Source organism: Gnatocerus cornutus, chromosome 6, assembly GCF_029298725.1.
Source record: "Gnatocerus cornutus isolate USDA-ARS CGAHR chromosome 6, icGnaCorn1.1, whole genome shotgun sequence".
Lineage (NCBI taxonomy): Eukaryota > Metazoa > Arthropoda > Insecta > Coleoptera > Tenebrionidae > Gnatocerus > Gnatocerus cornutus.
In genome coordinates this window covers 17044328-17068361 of record NC_142238.1, presented here as the reverse complement: position 1 = coordinate 17068361, position 24034 = coordinate 17044328, and the positions used below count along the sequence as shown (strand labels likewise).

At 39.1% G+C, this 24034-nt stretch overlaps 2 protein-coding genes across 2 annotated transcripts in view; one reads left to right on the top strand and one right to left on the bottom strand.

Moving 5' to 3' along the window:
* Positions 1-178: 178 nt before the first annotated feature.
* On the top strand, positions 179-1007 carry snRNP-U1-C (small ribonucleoprotein particle U1 subunit C). The gene is made up of 3 exons (XM_088038481.1): positions 179-341; positions 388-704; positions 781-1007. The coding sequence occupies exons 2-3, from the start codon at positions 407-409 to the stop codon at positions 948-950; spliced, it is 468 nt and encodes a 155-aa protein (XP_087894607.1). The 5' UTR covers positions 179-341; positions 388-406; the 3' UTR covers positions 951-1007.
* A 468-nt stretch (positions 1008-1475) lies between these two features.
* The window catches only part of gukh (NHS actin remodeling regulator GUK-holder), a 36310-nt gene continuing 13751 nt past the window's right edge, over positions 1476-24034 (bottom strand). Inside the window, exons 2-6 of the mRNA XM_088038404.1 lie at positions 8507-8781; positions 7184-7389; positions 6910-7110; positions 4862-6828; positions 1476-2845 (exon numbers count right to left, since the gene is read on the bottom strand). Coding sequence (XP_087894530.1) covers positions 1710-2845; positions 4862-6828; positions 6910-7110; positions 7184-7389; positions 8507-8781 — 3785 coding nt within the window. The 3' untranslated portion in view covers positions 1476-1709. The remainder of the gene's footprint in view (positions 2846-4861; positions 6829-6909; positions 7111-7183; positions 7390-8506; positions 8782-24034) is intronic.

The window sequence follows — 24034 nt, the reverse complement described above, 5'->3', positions numbered from 1 at the left end:
TACCCCACTTGTTTGGTACCGCTGAAGAGTCAAAAACGTTATTTAAATCTAGAGGAGTCATGTAGTCGGCTTGGTTTTTATGAGATGAAAAATACCTCTCTGCTTGGATATGTTGCTAATTTCATATGTAATAATGAAGGAATCTTGTCTGGTATTTAAATAAAAGTCCGCGAGTTTCCCTTTTTTTTGCGCACAATCGTAGTCGGTGCTCCCTCTAATCACGTCGCAACACCTTTCAATCGTCACGTCAACGAAAAACGAGGTTATGTCATTGTTTGGAAATTCACATTTTCGTACTGAAAAACAGTAAATAAAAGTAACCTGAACTGTTTGCGTAGTTGGTAAGAGTAGAATAAACAATTTCATTGGTTGAAATTGCGTTTTTAGGTAGAAAACATCCTTTAAAATGCCGAAATATTACTGCGATTATTGCGATACTTATTTAACCCACGACTCCCCAAGCGTCCGAAAAACGCACTGCACCGGCCGAAAACACAAAGACAACGTGAAATTCTACTACCAGAAATGGATGGAAGAACAGGCCCAGCACTTAATTGATGCCACCACAGCTGCCTTCAAAGCTGGGAAGATTGCAAATAATCCGTTTGCTCAACCAGGTAAAGGGGTTGCTATACCACCACCTGCACAATTGACGATGGGACAAAGACCTGGCGCTCCAGGGGCGCCAGGAATGATGCCCCCAAGTATGTATAACTTCACGTAGTCATAGAGTAGGCTTGGAACTCAAATGGGGGTTTATTGGAATTATTTTATTTGTAGCAATGGGTCCTGGGGGACCTATGCCGCCGATGATGATGGGGCCGCATGGCCCCATGCCACCTATGATGGGAATGCGACCGCCGATGATGGGGATGATGCCCATGGGGCCCATGGGACCTATGGGGGTCCGGCCGCCCATGGTCAATCCGCCGCCGCAGATGAAGAGTTAGATTTTAGGTGATTTGTGTGAATGAACTTGAAATAAAGTGTGCTGTGCGTTTTTGCAACACGAGTTTTTTTTGGGCCTACGTTGGCAAAACTGCTCAAGGTCACCAATCCTACAATGGTGGACACTGAATCTTGGACAGAATTGTCATTTGATTGCCAAAGTTTCTAATCCGGCGAAATACGTTTTCAAAATTTGTTTGACTTTTGTATTAACGTCAATCATAATGACAATAAAGCTAGGATTACATCGAGACTTTTTGAAATGACAGGAAAGTGCTGTCCAAGATTGTGTCCACCACAGTATATTTAGGCAACAAAAGACGATCGACCGAGTAAGATCTGTCAAAGGAATGTTGGACTTGTATTTTCGTGTCAAATTCTGGGGGAAAATGATGCCAACCTTAACATGTCAAAGTTTCCAAAGCTAAATTCGTCAGAACGCAGATTTTGAATAAAAAATAACTGTAAGTGACATTTGCAACATACCCGACTGAATAGTGTTGCTAACATAAATTAAAGCACCAGCATATGAAAGGAAAACTTTATTTACAAATCCAATATATTAAAATTTAGAATAATTTATTTCACTGAGTAACAAAAGCTTGATTGGAAAGCCTCACCAATTTACGAAATATCTACAGAGAAGATTTGTACAGTACGATCAAGGAAACATATAATATAAAAAAATACCTAATGGCGTGTCGACTAGACAGTGATGAATAAATAAAGAGTATCAAAACGATAAATACAAGTGTCTAATACTAAAAGGCTGTTTCAAGTGTAGGCGGCAACGAGCATTCCTGGCTCTTCCCCGAAGTAAAAAACTGCGCTCTCTGCGCCTGCAACCTTTGTGCCAAAGTCTGCGTGTCGCCCCCGGCTACCTTCTTCTTCTCCATGGAGTTGCTCGGGCTCTCGTCTTCTCTACAATCTTCCAGTATTGTAGAAGAGAGAACATCGCTTCTTGGATTGGCAAATCTCCATTGCGACCTCGGAGACATGATCTTCGGAGCGGCTTTGGGCTTCTCCGCAGTGGCCCCAAACTTCCGGTTAACTAAACTCCTCGGAGAGCCGCTCAGCTCCAAAATATTCAACGGAGGAGGTGTCATCGGCTTCTGGAGTTGCTCCTTGGAGAGTTTGAGCTGTTCGACAGCTGAGAGTTTTTTGGTGCTAGCTAGTACGTTACTTTTTTGTAAAAGAAGTTTCTTAAAATCTAACCGCGACGTCTGCGACGTGCCTTTCCGGTCGCTGCACGCCCAACTCTGGCGAGAGCGCGACTCGTTCGGAGGGGAGAGTTTGTCAATGTCTGTGTTGAAATCCACGTATTCCCCTTTGGAGGGGGACCAACTGAGTCTCGATCGCGACTTGTCTCCGATGTACCCCGTCTCAGGGGAGCGCACTGGAGGCGGAGTGCTAACCCCACCACCCCCCCGAGTCTCCTCGGTGTAGATGTTCATCTTCTTCTTGCTTTTATGGATCACCGCGTACAACTCTTCGTTGCTCATCGTCGACTTCTTCGGCGACATGAGGCGACTCTCTAGATTCACCGCCGTCTTCGCCGAAGGAGTCGACGCGTGAAAACTCCCGGAGTTGCGGGGGTCGATCGGGGAGATTTTCATTGCTTCGTGGTGTGGCGATATGTGGGCGAAATATGAGTCTTGAAAAGGCACTTTCTGGGCGAGGCGCACGTCCGGAATCTGCACCGGAATTCCTAGGTGATGGATGGAGCTGCGCTCCAAGCCTCTGGTGATGTCCGGAGTGACGGACCTCTCGGGGTTATCGTAGTGGAAGAACTGCGATCGTTTCGACGGAAGAGTCTGATACATCGTGTTGCCTTTTTGGAAGTAATACTGCTCGGGGAAGTCCTGAGAGGCTCCTGGATTAGACGCCGGTACTCGGTCTGGAAAAAAAACGGCCAAATGAATGATAAAGTGTCGCAAAATGAGCAGGCATGCAACGTGCAGAAAATAAAAAATCTCACCTTTTGGCATCTTCACATGCGACTCATGCGAGCGAGTGTACAATGTGCAACAAGAATGAATATAATAGTGCAAGAGGAAATAAGTTCATCCAGAGGTGCGAATTTCCAGCAAAGCGGTTGGGCTCTTCAATGACTCAGACATTAGTAAATTATTTTTAATTGCGTCCAAACCAATGTGTCATTCGGTGGAGTTAGGAGCTAACATGAATGAACTCTAGTGAATTAGCACAAAAGGTTAAAAATGAAGTTTATTCAAATTGCATTGGTCCTTTTAAATACATACATTTAATGCAGTCGTACAAAGTACATATTTCGAACTATAAAATAATATTGCATGCATTCTAGGCTATGTATTTACAAAATAATGCACAAGAAACACATAACTAACAGTTATTTACAACACCAAAACACACATCGTGCAGGGTACAGTCGCGGACCAAACATTTTGGGCACCACTGAGTATAAACCATGCTTTACTGTCAATTTGACGTGCGAATTTCGATCGATGTGTCAAAAGTGACAGCAACCACGAAATAGATAAAGAATGCTTCACACTTTTGACGTCCAAAACGATTTGGCCGCGACTGCATAGTTGGCTTAGGCTGCAAGTGTCCACTAATTTCGTTATTCAAAGTTGGAATCTTGATGAACTAACTTTGGAAACTTTGACATGACAGGGTTGGCATTACTGCCCCCCTGAATTTGAGCGTGTATCAATTCTAGTGTGCAATTGCCCAAAACCCACTTCACAATAAAATAAAATTTTTGACGTTTGTGACTTTAGGGACAATTGCAACCTAGCCAACGTAATTACATTGTAAGGAACGGTGACTTCCTCAGCACCTCTTCGCGGAGGCGCAGAAAACACGTCAGTCTTATACATTTATATCACAAAATTGTCTCGGGAAAGTACTAAAACTATGGAAGACAAGGCCGTGGAGTTCTGGAATGACCCGTGCGTTCGAGTTTTTTCATTCGCGATGAAGAAATAGAACTTTTTTTGATTTTTTTTTTGTTTTCTTAGTGTGGCAAACATGTTACATATTTAGCACTAAAGGTGAACAGGAAGTTTAATAAATAGCCGTTTGTTTATTATCCTGTTTATACGTGGGATCCCGGGGAACTTGCGGCTAAATTTAAATAAATAAGATAGTTTATCTTGGGGAAAAGTGCGGACGTGTGTCTGAGTTTGCTACACTCGGTTCAGGCTGCAAATGGCTACTTTAGTATGACAAAGTTGGCATCATTGTCCCCCAGAATTTGACATAAAATGCATTTTTTGTCCCCCAAAACCCGAATTTGGACATTTGCAACCTAAACCAGGTGGATAATGACGTCAAATAATTGACTGTCGGAAAATGACAGTATTGAGACACTAGCCAACTAGATGGGGAAATTCCAGAACACAAAACGGGGCACAGATATTTACATACATTTTTCCCATGTGTATAAATCAGCCATATTCCTGGTCATAGCTCTACCACCTCGGCGTTAATCATGAATATGGCCAATCACCAAAGCATGGAAGGAAGGACAGAAGGAACCCACTACCAGCGAACATGTCCGCACGTGCACAGATCGACCATCACCAGATTTCTGTGTCTGTGACGGAAGCTGCAAGGACGCGGGCGCGATGCTCCCCGCTATCGGGGGGGATGATGACCCGATTCGGGGACGCCAGCAGGATCTCCTGCGCGTGACTTTGGCTATAAACGTGGCGTCCGCACAACTTGGGCGAAACCGTCGCCGGATAATTAATGCGCTCGCGCCACAACTCCGCCGCGATCTCCTTCTCGATGCGGTCCTCGATGGCGACTTTGCCGAGCATCTTCGCCGGCGACAAAATCGCCATGTTGGCGGTGCGGTAGCTGTCGCTGCGCCTGATGCTGCGCGCGCGGTTTATGATATTCATTCGGTTTGTGTCGTGGGGCTTACCTGTGTCTTGAGCAGGCGAGAGGGGGCTGCCAGGGGCTTGGACGTGGACGTACGCGCCGCGGGCTAGGCTTGGACGGACGCTGGGCGCGACGATGGTCGTCGGCGGCATTCGGACGATTTCAGACGTTGGGGACGCCATGCCGGGGACGGCGCGGATCACCACCTTGCCCAGCGGCGGCGACAGGGGGCGGTTCAGCGCTCGGACGGACTTCGCGAGGCGGTGGCTGGGGACGGGGCTCTGCGTCGGACTACAACTCGCCTTCACGAACGGCCCTGGCTCGAAGGTGGAGTTCCCCACTTTGCGTCTTCTTAGACTGTCGGAGCTGAACACCACCTTCCCCTCGGCGTCGAGGGTCACCCTCGCACCACGTCGCTTCCGCTCCAAGGAGTCCGAGTTCTCCACCACACTCGGTAGATCGTTCAAAGACACGTACTCTGTTGGTTTCTTCACCTCCAGTTCTCTAGGTCTCTTTTCGTTGTTGTTCCGCACGTCGGCGAGGGTGACGTAGTCACCCTCCCCCACAGACTTACTCTCCCTCCGCGTCAAATTCACCAGATTCGTCTTAATCCGCCCGAGCATATTATTCAGCGGCATCAAAGTCGCCTTGATAATTGGCTGCGCCGGAGAAGTCTTCAGTTCGTTGACGGTCAAAGTCCCGCCACTAGGAGACGGCGCTCGCAGAACTTTCGTGTTTTTATTAACATCCACCACCTCCACGGTGGCGTATCCTGACTGCGGGTTCACATTAATCTGCATCTTGCCGGACGCCACGGTGATGATCCTCTCTTTGACGTGCACCGCGTCCTCCTCGTCACTGTGTGGCGGCGTGATCACACACATCGACGGAATTCTGCTGGAGTTGATGGTCGTCTTAATCCGAATCCGTTCAGTTCTCTCGGTACCTTCCATGTCGGAGGACTCGGAAAACTCGAACTCCGAGCCGCTCCGCACTCCTGTAGGACTGCACGTCGACTCTATGGGAGAGCTGGAGGTGTTGTGCCCACTGTCCGGGGAGACATCTCCATGAACCGGCTTGTTGGCCGGACTGCGTTTAACAGTCCCGGTTTTGTCGCTGTCGTCGTCCGACCTTTTCAGGGAGCTTTTGCGTTCGGGCACCACCGGGCTACCATTGAGGGACTTGCTGCTTTCCGCCCTCAGCGTGGTGCAGACGGTCCCCGCGGAGCTCGTCGTCGTCGACGTGGAGCCTTTCCCGAAGAGCTCGTACTCATTCTCCGCTGTTAATCCTCCAGGATTCGCGAACGCCGAAGTGGAATGCAGCGGCGTTGCCGGAAGCTCCTCCTCCTTCAAAGTCTTGAGTCCGCTGTCCATGTGGAACGAGGTGTAGTACCCCTCCGTGTCGCAGGAGTACACCGAATCCCCATCCTCGTGCAGATCGTGGATGATGTCCGGGGTTAACGTCCCCTCGCTGGTGATGCTGCTCGAAGTCGACGTGTTAACGAATCTTCGCCTCCCCGGCTGGTTGAGAGAGTTGTTGGACGTCGCCGAAGACTTCGGTTGCGTGGTGGTGGTAAACTCCGACCCGATGGAAGCTCGCCCGCTCTCTGAACTCGCGCTCCAGTTGCCGCTAGAGGAGTGTGGAGGCTCGTCTTTGTTAGCCCGCCGCGCGGAGCTCTGGCGCAGCTTCACCATGTTCATCACCGAAGACAGAGGACTGGATACCGGAAGATTAACACTTTTCTCCGACGAGGAGATCGAAGGATTCCGCTTCCGTTTCATCGTGACGGTCTCGTAGAGGTTGAAATCGTCGATATCCTCCTTCTTCTCCGCGCTCTTGTTCATGAAGCGGTCGTAGCGGTTCTTCCCCCATTGCTTAAGAGTGTTAAAGTGTGATTTTTTGTCCGGAGAATCTTTTTTCGGACGTAAGAGATCGCTGCTTTTACTGCGACTTACAGCACCGATTGTGGATTCAGTCTCATCGTTATTACCCGAAGAGCACGGCTCCTCCCTGTTAATCAACGAAGGAATTAGTCTTGACATGCACCAGGTTAACTCCACAATGCAAAACGGTCAATCACTGAGTTCTTACCCGCCAGTTAAAGCGTCTCGGATTTCCTTCTGGTCCGTCCCTGCGAGGGTGTTCCTTCTGCGACTCCTGGGGCGCCGCGTCCTCCTCCTCTTCAAATTCTCTTCTTTCCCGCCGTCTGCTTGCAGCAGCGACCTCCTATGCACCGACATGCGATCGAAGCTCCTTCCGGAAACATCCACCGCCACGATTTCCGCTGGAAATCTAAAAAAAAAAAAATAGTAACACAACTCGCCGAGAGATGGCGCTGCATAGAACTAGGTCAAAAACGACGTACTTAAGAGCCACGACGTGAAGCTGCTCCTCGGGCGAGGGCAGTTTATGGTCAATGCCTTCATCGTCTGAAATTGCAGTTCCATCAGTGACTTCTCCGTCGGTTAAAGTCACATTAGGCGCGATTCGATTAGGGCAATCAGGAGTTACTGTTATGTCACCGAGGGCTTCGCTGGAGGTCCATCTTCGCAGGTCCTTCACGGCGGCCGGCTGTGGAAACAAAAGTGTTACAATCTCGTTTTGTGGTCATTGTTGGCGTTTGTTTCAGCCAACTCTGTTTATTGAAGCGATAAAAAGTATTGTGGGTGATCACACCTATGCACGTGGGGCAACTTTTGCCCACACTCTGCACTGTACCAAGGCGACTCGAAAGAAATGTTTTTTAATAAAGGAGAAGCTCGGGACCGGGAAATCGCAATCATTATGTAGATTTTCGTTGCTTGTTTACAAAGAAACAGCGAGCGCTTTTGTGGCTTCGATCATTTCTCATTCTTAAAGTTTACTTTTGGTGAACTGATGCGAGCTGGATGGTAATTTATCAGTGTACTTGCGCTAGGAGTACAGTCGGGAGCAAAAGAATTGAGCACAATGGGTGGTGTCGATGATCGACACAAATTTGTTAATGCGCACTATGTTTTTTTACACAACCGTGGATTGCAAAAACGGCGAATTCTCGCTTGTTTTTGAGGGAATTTTGCGGTGTTAGAACCCATTTTACACAGAATTTCCCGCTGGATCCAAAACTGTCGGTACCTCATCGAATAACTAAATTATTGCCGATTAAGTCAACAGAGGGCCTAATTTTTCCAAATATGTGTAATTCGGTCGATATTTCATTTATTTTTGGACCAAATTTGAGTTATTTCTGCATATTTAACGCAGAATTTCACGTTGAATCCAAAGTTGTCTTAATTTTTTCCGCACGTTAACCAATAACTAAATTATGAGCAATTAAAATTTTGGGTAGTCGCCAGATCGCCAAATTTTTCCAAGTCAAATTTGGTCGATATTTCTCTTATTTTTAGACCAAACTTAAGTTGTTAGTGCTCATTTAACGCAGAATTTCTCACAGAATTCAAAACTGAGCGAAATTTTTACGTACGTTAATAAATAACGGAATTAGAAGCGTCCAAACTTGCGGATAGCGATTCTTTAGTTCCTATAAGTAAAAACCTCGTTTCTTTTCGGAGCAAACTCAAACTACAAATGCTCATTCTACGCAGAATTTGGCGCAGATTCCAAATCCGACCCCAAACCCCACGGACGACCACAAGTAACCGAGTTTGCGGGTGTGTAAACATAGTGCGCATCAACAAACCGCTCTTACCATGCGAGTCTCGATGTCAATGTCCACTCTACTCCTGATCTTCCGCCTCTTATTCCCCAGCACCGGCGTGCACAGGAAGAATCGCGAGGACCGATGGCCGTCGCGACGCCACCTGTCCAATTGGCGCATAACATGCACCGGCGTCTTGGTGGCAGACTCGTACAGACATTGCAGCGCTTGAGGTCGCGTGCTGGCAGTGAAGAGATTCGTTTCGGGATTGTGTTTAGCAGCGTAATGTTGCTTCCGGATGGCGAAAGTGCAGATGTCACTCTCAGCTGAAACAAGAAGAAAAATCAAGTGTTAAACTAAAAATCCGTTTCGTCTTTCTTAATTCAATTTATAGCCCCCGTGTTGGGTTGCTTTTCCACCTCCGTGCGACACCTACGAAGATTATTAACACGCAACTTCCGAGACAAGGAGATTTACAACTTATTGTTGCAGCGATTTCCTCGTAGTAATCAAAATACCGCAACTTATCTGCTGATTTGCAAGAGTGGAATTGCTGCGACATTCCCACACTCTGAAGAGTTAAGAAGTTCGGAATTTATGCCGAGTACTCCGGAGTCAAGGGCGGTAAAGCCAAACCGGCTCCGGTGAAACTTCCTTTTCCGGATCGAATGGCAGGGAAAAAACTAAGCCATGGAAAGAAATACTCGAAGAGTCATCGATCTCACACCGGCGCGGCGGTTTGTGGCAAGCAGCCCTTGAAGTTAAGAGTGTTAAAAGTGAATTTCGATACATGAGATTGAAGAGGTACTCTTTTAGATAAACTAAAAGCTGAATTGGCCGGGTTTGCTCGAGAAAAAGTTTAATTACAGATATTTTATACGGTTACGGGCCATAAATGTTGGGCCCCAATTGAACGGAACATATAAAACCGCCAACTGATGGTAAAGCTTAATTTATGGGCGAGTTTGAAAGGAGTGACGGGAAATTATGTCCGAAATTTGTTGGGGAAACTGTCTTTGGACATTGACGAGGGTTTTTCATAAGCAGTCCCTTCTTTTTCCTCAAATTTTTATTTTAAAAAATTAAAAATTTCTAGCTCATCTGCGAAATAAAAAATTATACAAACTGTGTCTTTTGCTCTACGACAATCTAATTTTTGGGAGTTGATAAGCAAATCCAAACTAATAAACTACCCGAATTTCATAGTCACAGCGTAAAAACTCCCAGAGTTACAAAGTTTTATCTTAAAAAAATTGAAAATTTTTTGTTTATCTGCGAAAGAAAAAATTCTAAAAGATAATAATAATAATAAAGATTTATTTCCAACAGACGCAACCAGTCCATAGTGGAACATACAAAAAATACAATTAAACAACAAATTTAATAATAAGAAAAAAAAAAACATATTTCACCCTACCCAAATAACGACTACTGCGGCAGAACCTTAAGCGCAGCAAATAATTTCCGCCTGCATGAAGCTGCAGAAAAATTGTTAAAATAAATATCAAAATCCTTATTTGCTATACAATTGTTTTTTAATTTGGAGGAGTTGATAAGCAAGTTCAAGCTAGAAAACTCCCCAAGTTTCATTATCGCAGCATGAAAACTCCCAGAGTTACAAATTTTTATTTAAAAAAATTGGAAATTTTTTGTTCATCAGCAAAATAAACAAAATAAATAAATAAATAATAAATAAAAAGACTGTGTCTTTTGATCAACAACATTATAATTTGAGGGAGTTGATAGTAAATTCTCCAAATTTTATACTCGCAGCATGAAAACTCCCAGAGTACAAATTTTTGTTTTGAAAAATTGGATATTTTTAGTTCATCTGCGAAATAAAAATTTCTAAAAAATGTAACTTTTTCTTTACAACATTCTGATTTGGGGGAGTTGATAACAAGGTCCAAACTAGTAAACTCCCCAAATTTTATCGTCATAGCGTAAAAACTCCCAGAGTTAGCAATTTTTATTTTGAAAAATTGAAACTTCATAGTTCATCAGCGAAATAAAAAATTCTAAAAACTGTGCCTTTTGCTCGAAAATATTCTAATTTGGGGAAATTGATAAGCAAGTCCAAACTAATAGACTCCCCAAATTTTATAGTCGCAGCGTGAAAACTCCCAGAGTTACAAATTTTTATTTTAAGAACTTTATACTTCATCAGCCAAATAAAAATTCTAAAAACTGTGTCTTTTGATCAACAACATTCTAATTTAAGGGAATTGATAAGCAAGTTTAAACTAGTAAACTCCAAATTTTATAACCGCAGCATGAAAACTCCCAGAGTTACAAATTTTTATTTTGAAAAAGAAAATTTTTAGTTTATCACCGAATTAAAAAATTCTAAAAATTGAGTCTTTTACTCCACGATATTCTAATTTGGAGGAGTTGATAAGCAAGTACAAATTAGTAAACTCCCCAAATTTCATAGTCACAGCGTAAAAACTTCCAGAGTAACAAATTTTTGTTTTGAAAAATTGGATATTTTTAGTTCATCTGCGAAATAAAAAATTATACAAACTGTGTCTTTTGCTCTACGACAATCTAATTTTTGGGAGTTGATAAGCAAATCCAAACTAGTAAACTCCCTGAATTTCATAGTCACAGCGTAAAAACTCCCAGAGTTACAAAGTTTTATCTTAAAAAATTGATAATTTTTTTGTTTATCTGCGAAAGAAAAAATTCTACAAGATCAGTCTTGCTTTTCAGCTTTTTAATTTGGAGGAGTTGATAAGCAAGTTCAAGCTAGAAAACTTCCCAAGTTTCATTATCGCAGCATGAAAACTCCCAGTTACAAATTTTTATTTAAAAAAGTTTGAAATTTTTTGTTCATCAGCAAAATAAAAAAAATAAATAAATAAATAATAAATAAAAAGACTGTGTCTTTTGATCAACAACATTATAATTTGAGGGAGTTGATAGTAAATTCTCCAAATTTTATACTCGCAGCATGAAAACTCCCAGAGTACAAATTTTTGTTTTGAAAAATTAAATATTTTTAGTTCACCTGCGAAATAAAAATTTCTAAAAAATGTAACTTTTTCTTTACAACATTCTGATTTGGGGGAGTTGATAAGAAAAATTGAAACTTCATAGTTCATCAGCGAAATAAAAAATTCTAAAAATTGTGCCTTTTGCTCAAAAATATTCTGTATATAATTTAATTGTATATAATATAATTTGGGGAAATTGATAAGCAAGTCCAAACTAATAAACTCCTAAAATTTTATAGTCGCAGCGTGAAAACTCCCAGAGTTACAAATTTTTATTTTAAGAACTTTATACTTCATCAGCCAAATAAAAATTCTAAAAACTGTGTCTTTTGATCAACAACATTCTAATTTGAGGGAATTGATAAGCAAGTTCAAACTAGTAAACTACAAATTTTATACCCGCAGCATGAAAACTCCCAGAGTTACAAATTTTTATTTTGAAACAGAAAATTTTTAGTTTATCACCTAATTAAAAAATTCTAAAAATTGAGTCTTTTACTCCACGACATTCTAATTTGGAGGAGTTGATAAGCAAGTACAAACTAGTAAACTCCCCAAATTTCATAGTCACAGCGTGAAAACTTCCAGAGTAACAAATTTTTGTTTTGAAAAATTGGATATTTTTAGTTCATCTGCGAAATAAAAATTTCTAAAAAGTTTTGCTTTGCAACATTCTGATTCGGTCGTATTGATAAGGAGGTCCAAACTAGCAAACTCCCAAACTTTATCGTCACAGCGTAAAAACTCTCAGAGTTAGAAATTTTTATTTTAAAAAACTTAAAAATTCTAAAAACTCTACCTTTTGTTATAAAATATTCTAAATTGGGGAAGTTGATTAGCAAGTCCAAACTAGTAAACTCCCCAAATTTCATAGTCATCGCGTAAAAACTCCCCGAGTTACAAATTAAAAACTTCTTCGTTTGCACATCTCGTTGTGCGTTTTACTCGCTCGAAAAACTGAGCACGCCCCACCAAAAACAAATGCACTTTCCCCATTTTCAAATTTATCTCCGCTTGTAATTAATTTTGTCACCTCCGAGCCTCCAAGTCCTTGAACTTGTGACCATGTGCATTGAACTTGTGTTTAAAAGACGTTGGCAGCTGCATAGGTAAAGTGTGGGCTCCATCATCTCCACCTAGCGTGGGCGGATGCGTCTTCAAAACTTCATTAATAGTCGATAAACCACCGAAACACCAAGTCCGTTGTCAATTTCAACAATCTCTCCAATAACGAGGGCATTAATAATGCGAGAATTACTACCGAGCAATTAAAGCTTTCCGGTTCAACAACTTATTTATGTAAACAGTTGTAAAAAATGTGAAGGGGCACATGGGGCTGCGCCCCCTTTTTCAATCAGAAAGTCTATTAGTTGCTTGCAAATCGAATTTAGCGAAATTTGAGGTAGTTGGGCACTTCAAGTTAATTAAGTTCATGCTGGATGAGGCCTTGAGGAAGACGCCGATTTACGATCAGCCAAGAATAGGACTTCTTTAAAATTAGATACAATGCAAAACGAATGCTGCGGACTCAGTCGTTAAACTCAGAGGCATGAAATATGAACTTGAGGAAAAGTTCTTCCCATATTTGTTTGCGTAACACACTTTCGGGCGGATTTGCTCCATTTTCTCTCTCCTAATTAACAGTTCTTTTATGACCAGCTCAAATCGGAGCAATTAATGCGAAAAAAAACGCTCGAATATCTTTATTTTCGCGTCCAAATTGACTCCCAAGTTCTTTGCCTGGCGACTTCAAAGAATTACATGGAGCTACAACTACTAAAAATAATTGCACTCGTGGATTATGAACAATTAACTGGCACACGCAACTTGATCCCTCCAAAGATTATCAAAGAATCTCGACGTGGGCGGTCAGAAATCTCTGACTTTTTCAAAATTCACAGCAGGAGCTAAAGCTCTGTTCACACGCGTTTCTTATGCTATTTTGTCGATATACAGTGAGATTCTTGACCCGGTTATTAATACCTCCACAAATAATCATACCATTTCAGAATTTTATTGCAGTAGAGCAATGTGAAAAATTCCGATTTTGTCGGACCACGTGCCACCAGTGAATCACACGTGCTGGCACATGTGCGATGTCTTATTTCGCTGGTGATATAAATCATCTAGTAGTGACACCTGTCGCGAAATATTCGCAAGGCGTTTTTTAATCGCAGGCTGTGTAAATAACACTTTAGGAAACTTGCAGTGGTAAAACACGAAAAAAATAAATTTGTTATTCAATATTATTACGTTACATGGCAATAAGGCGCCATGTAATATAATTTTTTGTTCGCTCAATTACCTATTAATTTTGAGAATTACGTCTTTATGACCCAAATTTTAGAAATTTTTATTTCGAGACGAAGCCAAAAATTGAGAAATTCTCCCCTAAAATTCGTAATTTTGGTAACTATAGTGCTACAGTTATGAAATTTAAAGAAATTACTAGTTTTTCATCGTTTATTAACTCTGCCAAATTGCAACATTGTAGATAGAAAGACACAAATTTTAGAAATATTTGTTTTCAAGTCGAAGCAGAAATATGAGAAATCCTCCCCTAAAATTCGTCATTTTGGTAATTTTAGTGCTACAACTATGAAATTTAGGGAAATTACTAGTTTCTCATCGTTTATTAGCTCTGCCAAATTGCAACATTGTAAATCGAAAGACACAAATTTTAGAAATTTTTATTTTCAAGACAAATACGAAAAATGAGAAATCCTTTCGAAAAAATCGTAATTTTGGTAATTTTAGTGCTACAGCTACGAAATTTAGGGAAATTACTAGTTTTTCATCGTTTATTAACTCTGCCAAATTGCAACATTGTAGATAGAAAGACACAAATTTTAGAAATTTTTGTTTTCAAGTCGAAGCAGAAATATGAGAAATACTCCCCTAAAATTCGTTATTTTGGTAATTTTAGTGCTACAACTATGAAATTTAGGGAAATTACTAGTTTCTCATCGTTTATTAGCTCTGCCAAATTGCAACATTGTAAATCGAAAGAAACAAATTTTAGAAATTTTTATTTTCAAGACAAATCCGAAAAATGAGAAATCCTTTCGAAAAAATCGTAATTTTGGTAATTTTAGTGCTACAGTTATGAAATTTAGGGAGATTACTAGTTTTTCATCATTTATTAACTCTGCGAAATTGCAACATTGTAGATTAAAAGACACAAATTTTAGAAGTTTTTGTTTTCGAGACGAAGCCGAAATTTGAGAAATTTTCTCTAAAAATTCGTTATTTTGGTAATTTTAGTGGTACAGCTATGAAATTTAGTGAAATTACTAGTTTTTCATCGTTTATTAACTCTGCCAAATTGCAACATTGTAAATCGAAAGACACCAATTTTAGAAATTTTTATGTCCAAGGCGAAGCCGAAATTTGAGAAATTTTCCCCTAAAATTCGTAATTTTGGTAATTTTAGTGCTTCAGTTATGAAATTTAGGGAGATTACTAGATTTTCATCATTTATTAACTCTGCGAAATTGCAACATTGTAGATTGAAAGACACAAATTTTAGAAATTTTTATGTCCAAGGCGAAGCCGAAATTTGAGAAATTCTCCCCTAAAATTCGTAATTTTGGTAATTTTAGTGCTACAGTTATGAAATTTAGGAAGATTATCTAGTTTTTCATCATTCATTTTTCATCACTCTGCAAAATTGCAACATTGTAGATTGAAAGACTAATTTTAGAAATTTTTATTTTCGAGACGAAGCCGAAATTTGAGAAATTCTCTCTAAAAATTCGTTATTTTAGTAATTTTACTGCTACAGCTTTGAAATTTAGGGAAATTACTATTTTTTCATTGTTTATTAAGTCTGCCAAATTGCAACATTGTAGATCAAAAAACACCGATTTCAGAAATTTTTATATCCAAGACGAAGCCGAAATTTGTGAAATTCTCCCCTAAAATTCGTAATTTTGGTAATTTTAGTGCTACAGTTATGAAACTTAGGGAGATTACTAGTTTTTCATCCCTTATTAACTCTGCGAAATTGCAACATTGTAGATTGAAAGACACAAATTTTAGAAATTTTTATTTTCGAGACGAAGCCGAAATTTGAGAAATTCTCTCTAAAAATTCGTTATTTTAGTAATTTTACTGCTACAGCTTTGAAATTTAGGGAAATTACGAGTTTTTCATTGTTTATTAAGTCTGCCAAATTGCAACATTGTAGATCAAAAAACACCGATTTCAGAAATTTTTATATCCAAGGCGAAGCCGAAATTTGTGAAATTCTCCCCTAAAATTCGTAATTTTGGTAATTTTAGTGCTACAGTTATGAAACTTAGGGAGATTACTAGTTTTTCATCCCTTATTAACTCTGCGAAATTGCAACATTGTAGATTAAAAGACGCAATTTTTAGAAATTTTTATTTTCAAGTCGAAGCAGATATATGAGTACTCCTCCCCTAAAATTCGTAATTTTGGTAATTTTAGTGCTACAGCTTGGGGAACTTACTAGTTTTGAATAGTTTATTAACTCTGCAAAATTGCAATACTGTAGATCAAAAGACAAATTTTAGAAATTTTTATTTTCAAAGCGAAACCGAAATATGAGAAACCCTCTCTAAAAATTAATAATTTTGGTAATTTTAGTGCTACAGCTATGAAATTTGGGGAAATTACTAGTTTTTCGTCGTTTATTAACTCTGCCAAATTGCAACATTGTACGTCGAAAGAGACAAATTTTAAAAATTTTTATTCCCAAGCCGAAGTCGAAATATGAGAAATCCTCCCTAAAAATTCGTAATTTTGGTAATTTTACTGCTACAGCCCTGAAATTTGGGGAAATTACTAGTTAGTATGTGCGATGTCGTATTTCGCTGTTTCCATAAATCATCACTAGTGACACCTGTCGCGAATAATCCACAAGTCATTTTATAATCCGCGAATTAGGGATGAACAACCTGAAGTGTTTACAAAGAAAGCGCGATCGCGGTTTATGCCAACTTGAAGCGTGAAATAACAGAAGGAAAAGAAGTATTTATTGCTTTGTGGCTCCATTCACTGCTATGCAAACCTACAGTGACTCTTTTACGTATTAATCACAGGTGGCATTGCTTTTTACGTCATTTTATAAATGTGCACTGTGTTTTTTACACAACCGTCAATTCCTTGAGTTATTCGGGCTCATTTTACGCAGAATTTCACGCAGATTCTAAATTCAAATCGAAAATCCCTGAACACTCGCGCGCTAATTAAACTGATTTTGCGGCATTTAGAGCAGCGTCTTCATTTCGCCGAGATTTGACTCTATTGAATGAATATCCGAGCCGCTCTTAACACTCCGAAGGAGTGGCGACGGCTTGACTTGAGAAAGCCGTTGCGGTGTAGGCGCCAGGAATTCCGATTCATAACAATTTCAATCAAATTTAAGGGTGGGCCATAAAAGAGCGCCATTTCTTGGTGTTGAATTTTTCAGAAGAGCAAACGAAGTCGTGCATTTTTAAAAGAACTGCGTGGAGTCTGCTGGCTAGTCAAGACAAAATTAATGGCGAATTAATACGTGGGCTGCGTCGCCAAAGGGCTGCGAATGCAGTTCGAAAGTCATTAGGGCTCCGACTACTGGACTAAAGAACAGTTGGGAGTTGCAGCGAAATGAGGAGAACCAGACGCACTGTTAAATGTTAAATGTCTTCAGGGGCCGCCATGTTTCTAAACACGCGAGTTTATAGACTGTTAAATGGTTATTAGTGGTTTGACTGCACTATTCAAAACTTTTAATTTTAGAAGGAATTGACACCTTCAGAGAACCAACTTTTTATTTCCCGTGGGCGTAATGGTGCATCGTAACTGTTCCCCAAACTTGTTTCAAATGCACGGCCCAGCATTCCTTCGACTGTTCAAAATCGAACGAAGTAAATAATATAGAAGCCTTCCTGCAGTCAAGTGGCGATAATATTGACATGTCTTCGAGGAACAAGTGCCATAACGACCATTGACTCGGTGGTTTGCTTCCATATTAGGCCCATGTCTTGCGTTTTCTTAGTGCTCGAGATGCTGACAAGTATGAAGGTCGAAGACCTGACAATGGGCAGACTGCATTATTCATATCGAGAACTCATAAACTTGCTACTGGCTGGGCAAAATGGGCATAATATTGGGCCAGGGCCGTATCAGCGGGGATTTATGGGGTGGTGGCTATCATTCGTAAATCTAGCGTTATCGAGACCACCCTTAAACAACATGTGTGCAGTTTTACCAACTGTTTTCGAAGTAATGAATGTTTTATGTAGTGATCTCAACTGTGTCGAATTACAAAATAAAGCAAAAAAACGAATTTTTTGAGTTCTTTTTTTCAGATGGACCGAAAATTTCTGCCCTCTTCGATGAAAATTCGTAACTTTAGCAGTTTTGGTCCCCATAGAGTGAAATTTAGAGGATTTACTACTTTTAATTTGTTTATCAACTGTGTCAAATTACAAAATTTTTGAATAAAGAACCGAATTTTTGTAAATTTTTATTTTCAGATGAGCAAAAATTTTCGTCGTTTTCGATAAAAATTCGTAACTTTGGCAGTTTTGGTCTCCAGAGACTGAATTTTAGAGGACTTTCTACTTTTGACTTGTTTATCAAGTGTGCCAAATTACAAAATTTTTGAATAAAAAACTGAATTTTTAGAACTTTTTATTTTCAGATAGACCAAAAATTTCTGCCATTAACCATAAAAATTCGAAATTTTGGCAGTTTTGGTCCCCAGAGAGTGAAATTTGGAAGATTTACTACTTTTGACATGCTCATTAACTGTGACAAATTACAAAAAGTTTGAATAAAGAACCGAATTTTTGTAAATTTTTAATTTCAGATGAGCAAAAATTTTCGTCGTTTTCGATAAAAATTCGTAACTTTGGCAGTTTTGGTCTCCAGAGACTGAATTTTAGAGGACTTTCTACTTTTGACTTGTTTATCAAGTGTGCCAAATTACAAAATTTTTGAATAAAAAACTGAATTTTTAGAACTTTTTATTTTCAGATAGACCAAAAATTTCTGCCATTAACCATAAAAATTCGTAATTTTGGCAGTTTTGGTCCCCAGAGAGTGAAATTTGGAAGATTTACTACTTTTGACATGCTCATTAACTGTGACAAATTACAAAAATTTTGAATAAAGAACCGAATTTTTGGAAATATTTATTTTCAGATGAGCAAAAATTTTCGTCGTTTTCGATAAAAATTCGTAACTTTGTCAGTTTTGGTCTCCAGAGACTGAATTTTAGAGAACTTTCTACTTTTGACTTGTTTATCAAGTGTGCCAAATTACAAAATTTTTGAATAAAAAACTGAATTTTTAGAACTTTTTATTTTCAGATAGACCAAAAATTTCTGCCATTAACCATAAAAATTCGTAATTTTGGCAGTTTTGGTCCCCAGAGAGTGAAATTTGGAAGATTTACTACTTTTGACATGCTCATCAACTGTGACAAATTACAAAAATTTTGAATAAAGAACCGAATTTTTGGAAATTTTTATTTTCAGTTGAACCAAAAATTCCCGCCCTCTTCGAAAAAAAATCGTACCTTTGGCAGTTCTGGTCCCCAGAGACTGAATTTTAGAGGATTTTTTGACTTGTTTATCAAGTGTGCCAAATTACAAAATTTTTGAATAAAAAACTGAATTTTTACAACTTTTTATTTTCAGATAGACCAAAAATTTCTGCCATTAACCATAAAAATTCGTAATTTTGGCAGTTTTGGTCCCCAGAGAGTGAAATTTGGAAGATTTACTACTTTTGACATGCTCATCAACTGTGACAAATTACAAAAATTTTGAATAAAGAACCGAATTTTTGGAAATTTTTATTTTCAGTTGAACCAAAAATTTCCGCCCTCTTCGAAAAAAATTCGTACCTTTGGCAGTTTTGGTCCCCAGACTTTTAAATTTGGGGACGTTATTACTTTTGAGTTGTTTATCAACTGCGCCAAATTAAAAAAAAATGGAATCAAAAATCGAATTTTTAGAAATTATTATTTCCAGATAAAGCAAAAATTTCTGCCAATTTCTAAAAAAATTCGTAACTTTGGCAGTTTTGGTCCCCACACGGTAAAATTTGGAGGCTTTATTACAATTGACCTACTTATCAACTGTGCCAAATTACAAAATTTTGAAATGAAAAATGGAATTTTGAGCAAATTTTACTTTCAGATGAACTAAAAATTTGGACAAAAATTTTCTTTTCTGTAAGTAATTAATTGATAATTTTGGCTTTGAGGGGTACCAACTGGACCAAAGTACAGTTCCAAAAAAAAAAAACTCCCCAAGTCAATTTGATTTTCATGTTTCATGAATGGATATGCGTTAGAACAACTGCACGCCATTGTTTCAATTCAATAAATAATTATTCTATTGTCTTATTGTAAAACAAGTGCGTTAGCCTGTTATTCAAATGTCTTGAAGTGGGCACTAGTCGTGGGCACGCGTAATATTATTTCATTTTTTTGGACTCCGGAACATTTTGTCGTCTTTAAAACTCCATTTTCCATGTTGTTATCGCGCTTCGAACTTGTTCCTAATGAAGCCATTCACTTATTTATAAGACGTCCTCTAAGCAGAAAATACCATTTCCTTCTGTCAATTTCTTGATTATTTTTGGTGATGACATTCACGTAGGCAAAAGCTCCTGTGTCCATCAAGACGACAATAAAGGGCGCGTGCCCTAGCGTGGGGGACACGAACTGACCATCAAAGGGTTCAGCACGATCGCTTTGGAATGAATGTGAAAGGGCGGTTACGAAACTCGTTATGCAAATCCCAGCATTTGTTTTTAATGTCTCATCACGTTCAAGAGTATTGTGTTTGGACCGTTGCAACGAGCAGTAAACTGGAAGAGTGGCCACGTAATCAGATGGCCGCTTTTTTGTAATTTACCACCGGTTTTCACTACCCTAATTACGCGTTTATGGAGAGTTTAGAAGAAATTTCAAAGAACTGGGCTGGTTATCTAAATGCTAAATATTCTTTTGATGTTTGCCGATGTAAAGGTGGATTGTCTCTAGCTCACGATTCTTGCATCTTGTGTGGCTTGTTTAAAGTAAAAAAAAACAGATTTATCGGATGGAATTTGATCTATCGGCTTGTTTTAACGATTTTCTTAGATTCTCTTGAGAGTACAACTATGAAATATGTGAAAAGTTCGTAGAATTAGATTCCTTTTCTCCCTAATTTGATCCATCATCACGTCAAGCTTCGGAGAACTTTTAACTTTTGTTTAAAATTATGTTTGAAGCAAATTTTTTGAGTGACGTTGAACAGACGCCTCGTAAACTTTTATTTTATCCGGAAATAAAATAAAATTTAGAAGGCTAAATACGCGTGCTAGAAGAATTAATGCCTAAAAGTTTCACTCTCAAATTCTCAAAATTAACGAAAATACGAAATTTAATGTGAAATGTTATAAAATTTCTCTTTGGCCTAAAAGCGGTTTGTTGTTCTAAAATTTTAAAATTTGGCAGACTAAATACGCGTGTCAAAAGCAGTAATTCCCCCAATTTTCATTGTTGTATTCCGAAAATTAGCGAAAATACGAAATTTAAGATGGAATATTGACAATTTTCACTTCGTCCTAAAACAAAAAATTCTAAAAAATCTGTTTCTGGTTCTAAAATTTTGAAAACTGACAAACTAAATACTCGCGTTAGAAGGAGTAATTCCTCCAAATTTCGCTCTTGAATTCCTAAAATTAGTAAAAATACGAATTTTAGTAAAAAAAGTTGAAATTTTTGGTTCTTCCCTAAACGAAAATTTCTAAAATCTCTATTTTTTTGTTCTAAAATTTTGCAATTTGGCACAGTTATTGGACACTTTAGAAATAGTAACCTCCCCAAATTTCACCAAATTTTATTGTTCCAAATACAAAACTAACAAAGATACAAATTTTAGTAATAAAAGTTGAAAATATTTGGTTCGTCTCGAGTGAGATTTTTCTAAAATCTCTATTTTTTGTTCTAAAATATTGTAATTTGGCACAGTTATTGAACACTTTAGAACTAGTAACCTCCACAAATTTAATTGTCATACATTCAAAACTAACAAAGATACGAATTTTAGTAATAAAAGTTGAAAATATTTGATTCATCTCTGAGAAAATTTTTTCGAAAATTCCAATTTTTTGTTTTAAAATTTTGAAATTTAGCAGAATAAATCCGCATGTTAAAAAGAGTAATTCCTTCGAGTTTCGTTCTTGTATTCCTAAAATTAGCGAAAATACGAATTTTAGTATAAAATATTGTAAATTTCCACTTCGTCCCAAAACTAAAATTTCTAAAAAATCGTTCTTTGGTTCTAACATTTTGAAATTTGGCACACTAAATCCGCGTGTTTAAAGGAATAATTTCTAAAAGTTGAATTCATATATTCCCAAAATTAGCGAAAATACGAATTTTTGAATATTTATCAGCAATGACGCAGATATTGTCCACCAAGTCACACTTTATCATTCATAAAATCCAATTCTCCACGTGCAACGCATGGCACGAACCGTGTTAATTTAATTCCACAAACAGAATAAATTTAATTAAACAATCGGAATTACCTGAGATACTCATCTAGCAACACATAAACGTTTAACCATCGTGCCTCAAGAACGCAGTCGACCATAACATTCCGACTTAAAAGTGAAGGCAAATTCACCTTTTCAGCGCCCGTACAAATGCCCAAATTTCTTATTTCGTGGATTAAAATGGACATAACTCATCTATTAAATATTTCAAAGATTTAATGACCACTGACAGCTCGAATGGGAAGTTATTACGTTATGGTTATTAAATAATTTACTTATCTAACATTCAGGATTGGTGTGAATTAAATCGTTTGTCTGAGTCACATACGGGGGCCTTGATTGGAGGAGAAAGCCCGGGCGATTTCAATGCCACTTCGGGGTGTTCCCACGGCTTTATATTGACAAACTTCGAATAAAAGAAATGTTTGTTCAAAGTAAATTGAAACCTCAAACAAGCAACTTGCATAACTCTGAAACTCGTCCAAGAGTTATCTCAGCTCGTGATGGATAACCGGCGTCTGGCAGATCACCAGTGACCTCTTTTTTCCCATTTTCTTGATAACGCCAGTTTATTCTCTCGATAAAGAAATGTTTTATTTGTTGTCCAACGATGATAGATCTTGTCGTCGCTATAATTATCTCGGCGGCTTGCGGAAGTTCTCCGCCAACAATTTGCATAGCAATGTTTGCGCAAACGGCCTGTGCTAATACACGATTAATCGCGTTTGTACCGACAGGTTTTACCTCTTTGTATTCTCAGTGTAAACAAACTCTTATTACTGTCAGGGAAAATGAACCTGAAATCCAACACCAATCTAAGAATTCTTTGTTTTCACCTCCAGGAGTCTGGAGTGTCGGTTACACCTTATTAGGTGAATACGATCTTACCGCGTTTAATTAAAATAGAGTTAATAGGGTTTCGAGGGGGTGAAATGAGAGAGGAAGCCTCTGAGGAAGGTGGCCAAGCTCTTTCGAAACTCTCCAGGTTAAGTGCAGACGGCGCCTTCGTGCTCTTTGTGCTTCGTTATGGGCGTGACGTGCCCATCTTAGATTTTAGATAAACGCAGTTCCTCGTTACGCCTGTACTGGTTGGTGGCGACAGTAAAATGACACTTTGACAAGTTCCGCATGCCGAGATAATCAGTGTGCATATTTATCTGTCTAAACTAACCTGTTGCGACAGGAAAAACGAGCAGTTATCGACGCAAACTAGTGAAATTCTCTCCTGTGATTTATCCCAATGCCTGTTCTTTGTCCCCCGCGACCATTTTTGCCCCAACCCGGAAATAACGATCCTACCGGAAGCTGCGGTGAAGCTTGACATGCTCGTCCATGAAATAGGAGAGTCGCTGGTGCTTCTTGCGGTTTGGAACGACTCTTCTCGTCTATCAAAAGACCGCGATGGCTGCTAACCGAATTTTTAGATCTACATAGGTGCACTTGAGCTGTCTTAACACCGGAAGTACATAAGGGTGTGTTTCCCCGGTCCACTTCCGTTTTCGTATCAAAAAGCAATGATGGGTGAACGTGACCGAGTAAAATTGTCGGAGGCGAAAGAGACAATAGTCCAAATTTACGGCGCTTTTAAGATATTACGGTTCAATCTCGTCGAAAGGGTTGTCGGTGAATAAAAATATTTATGGGGTGAGTTTGGGCTCGGCTTTATTTAGAATTAAGAGGAACAGCTGCTAGGCCGGAAAAAACGCGATAATTTTCCCTAATATAGAGTTCTTCTGGTGGTAAACAAAGAGAAAGTGTTCAACGACACTTCACAGGCAATTTCGGTCGACTTTGGCAGTCATTTCTAGTCATATTTGTTAGATTAATCTCAACTTGTAAATGCGCGCTATGTTTTTTTATATAACCGTGGATTTTTTTGGTCGATTTCTCGCTTGTTTTTGGAGCTCATTTTACGCAGAATTTCATACAGATTCTAAATCGGGGCTCAAAATTCACGTAAGACAACAAATAACTGAGTTATGGGCGATTGAAGTTTCGGACTCCGAAATTTTTAATGCTCAATATCTTCGAAACTACGTCAGATAGAAATAAAGGGTTTTCGCCATCGCTTTTC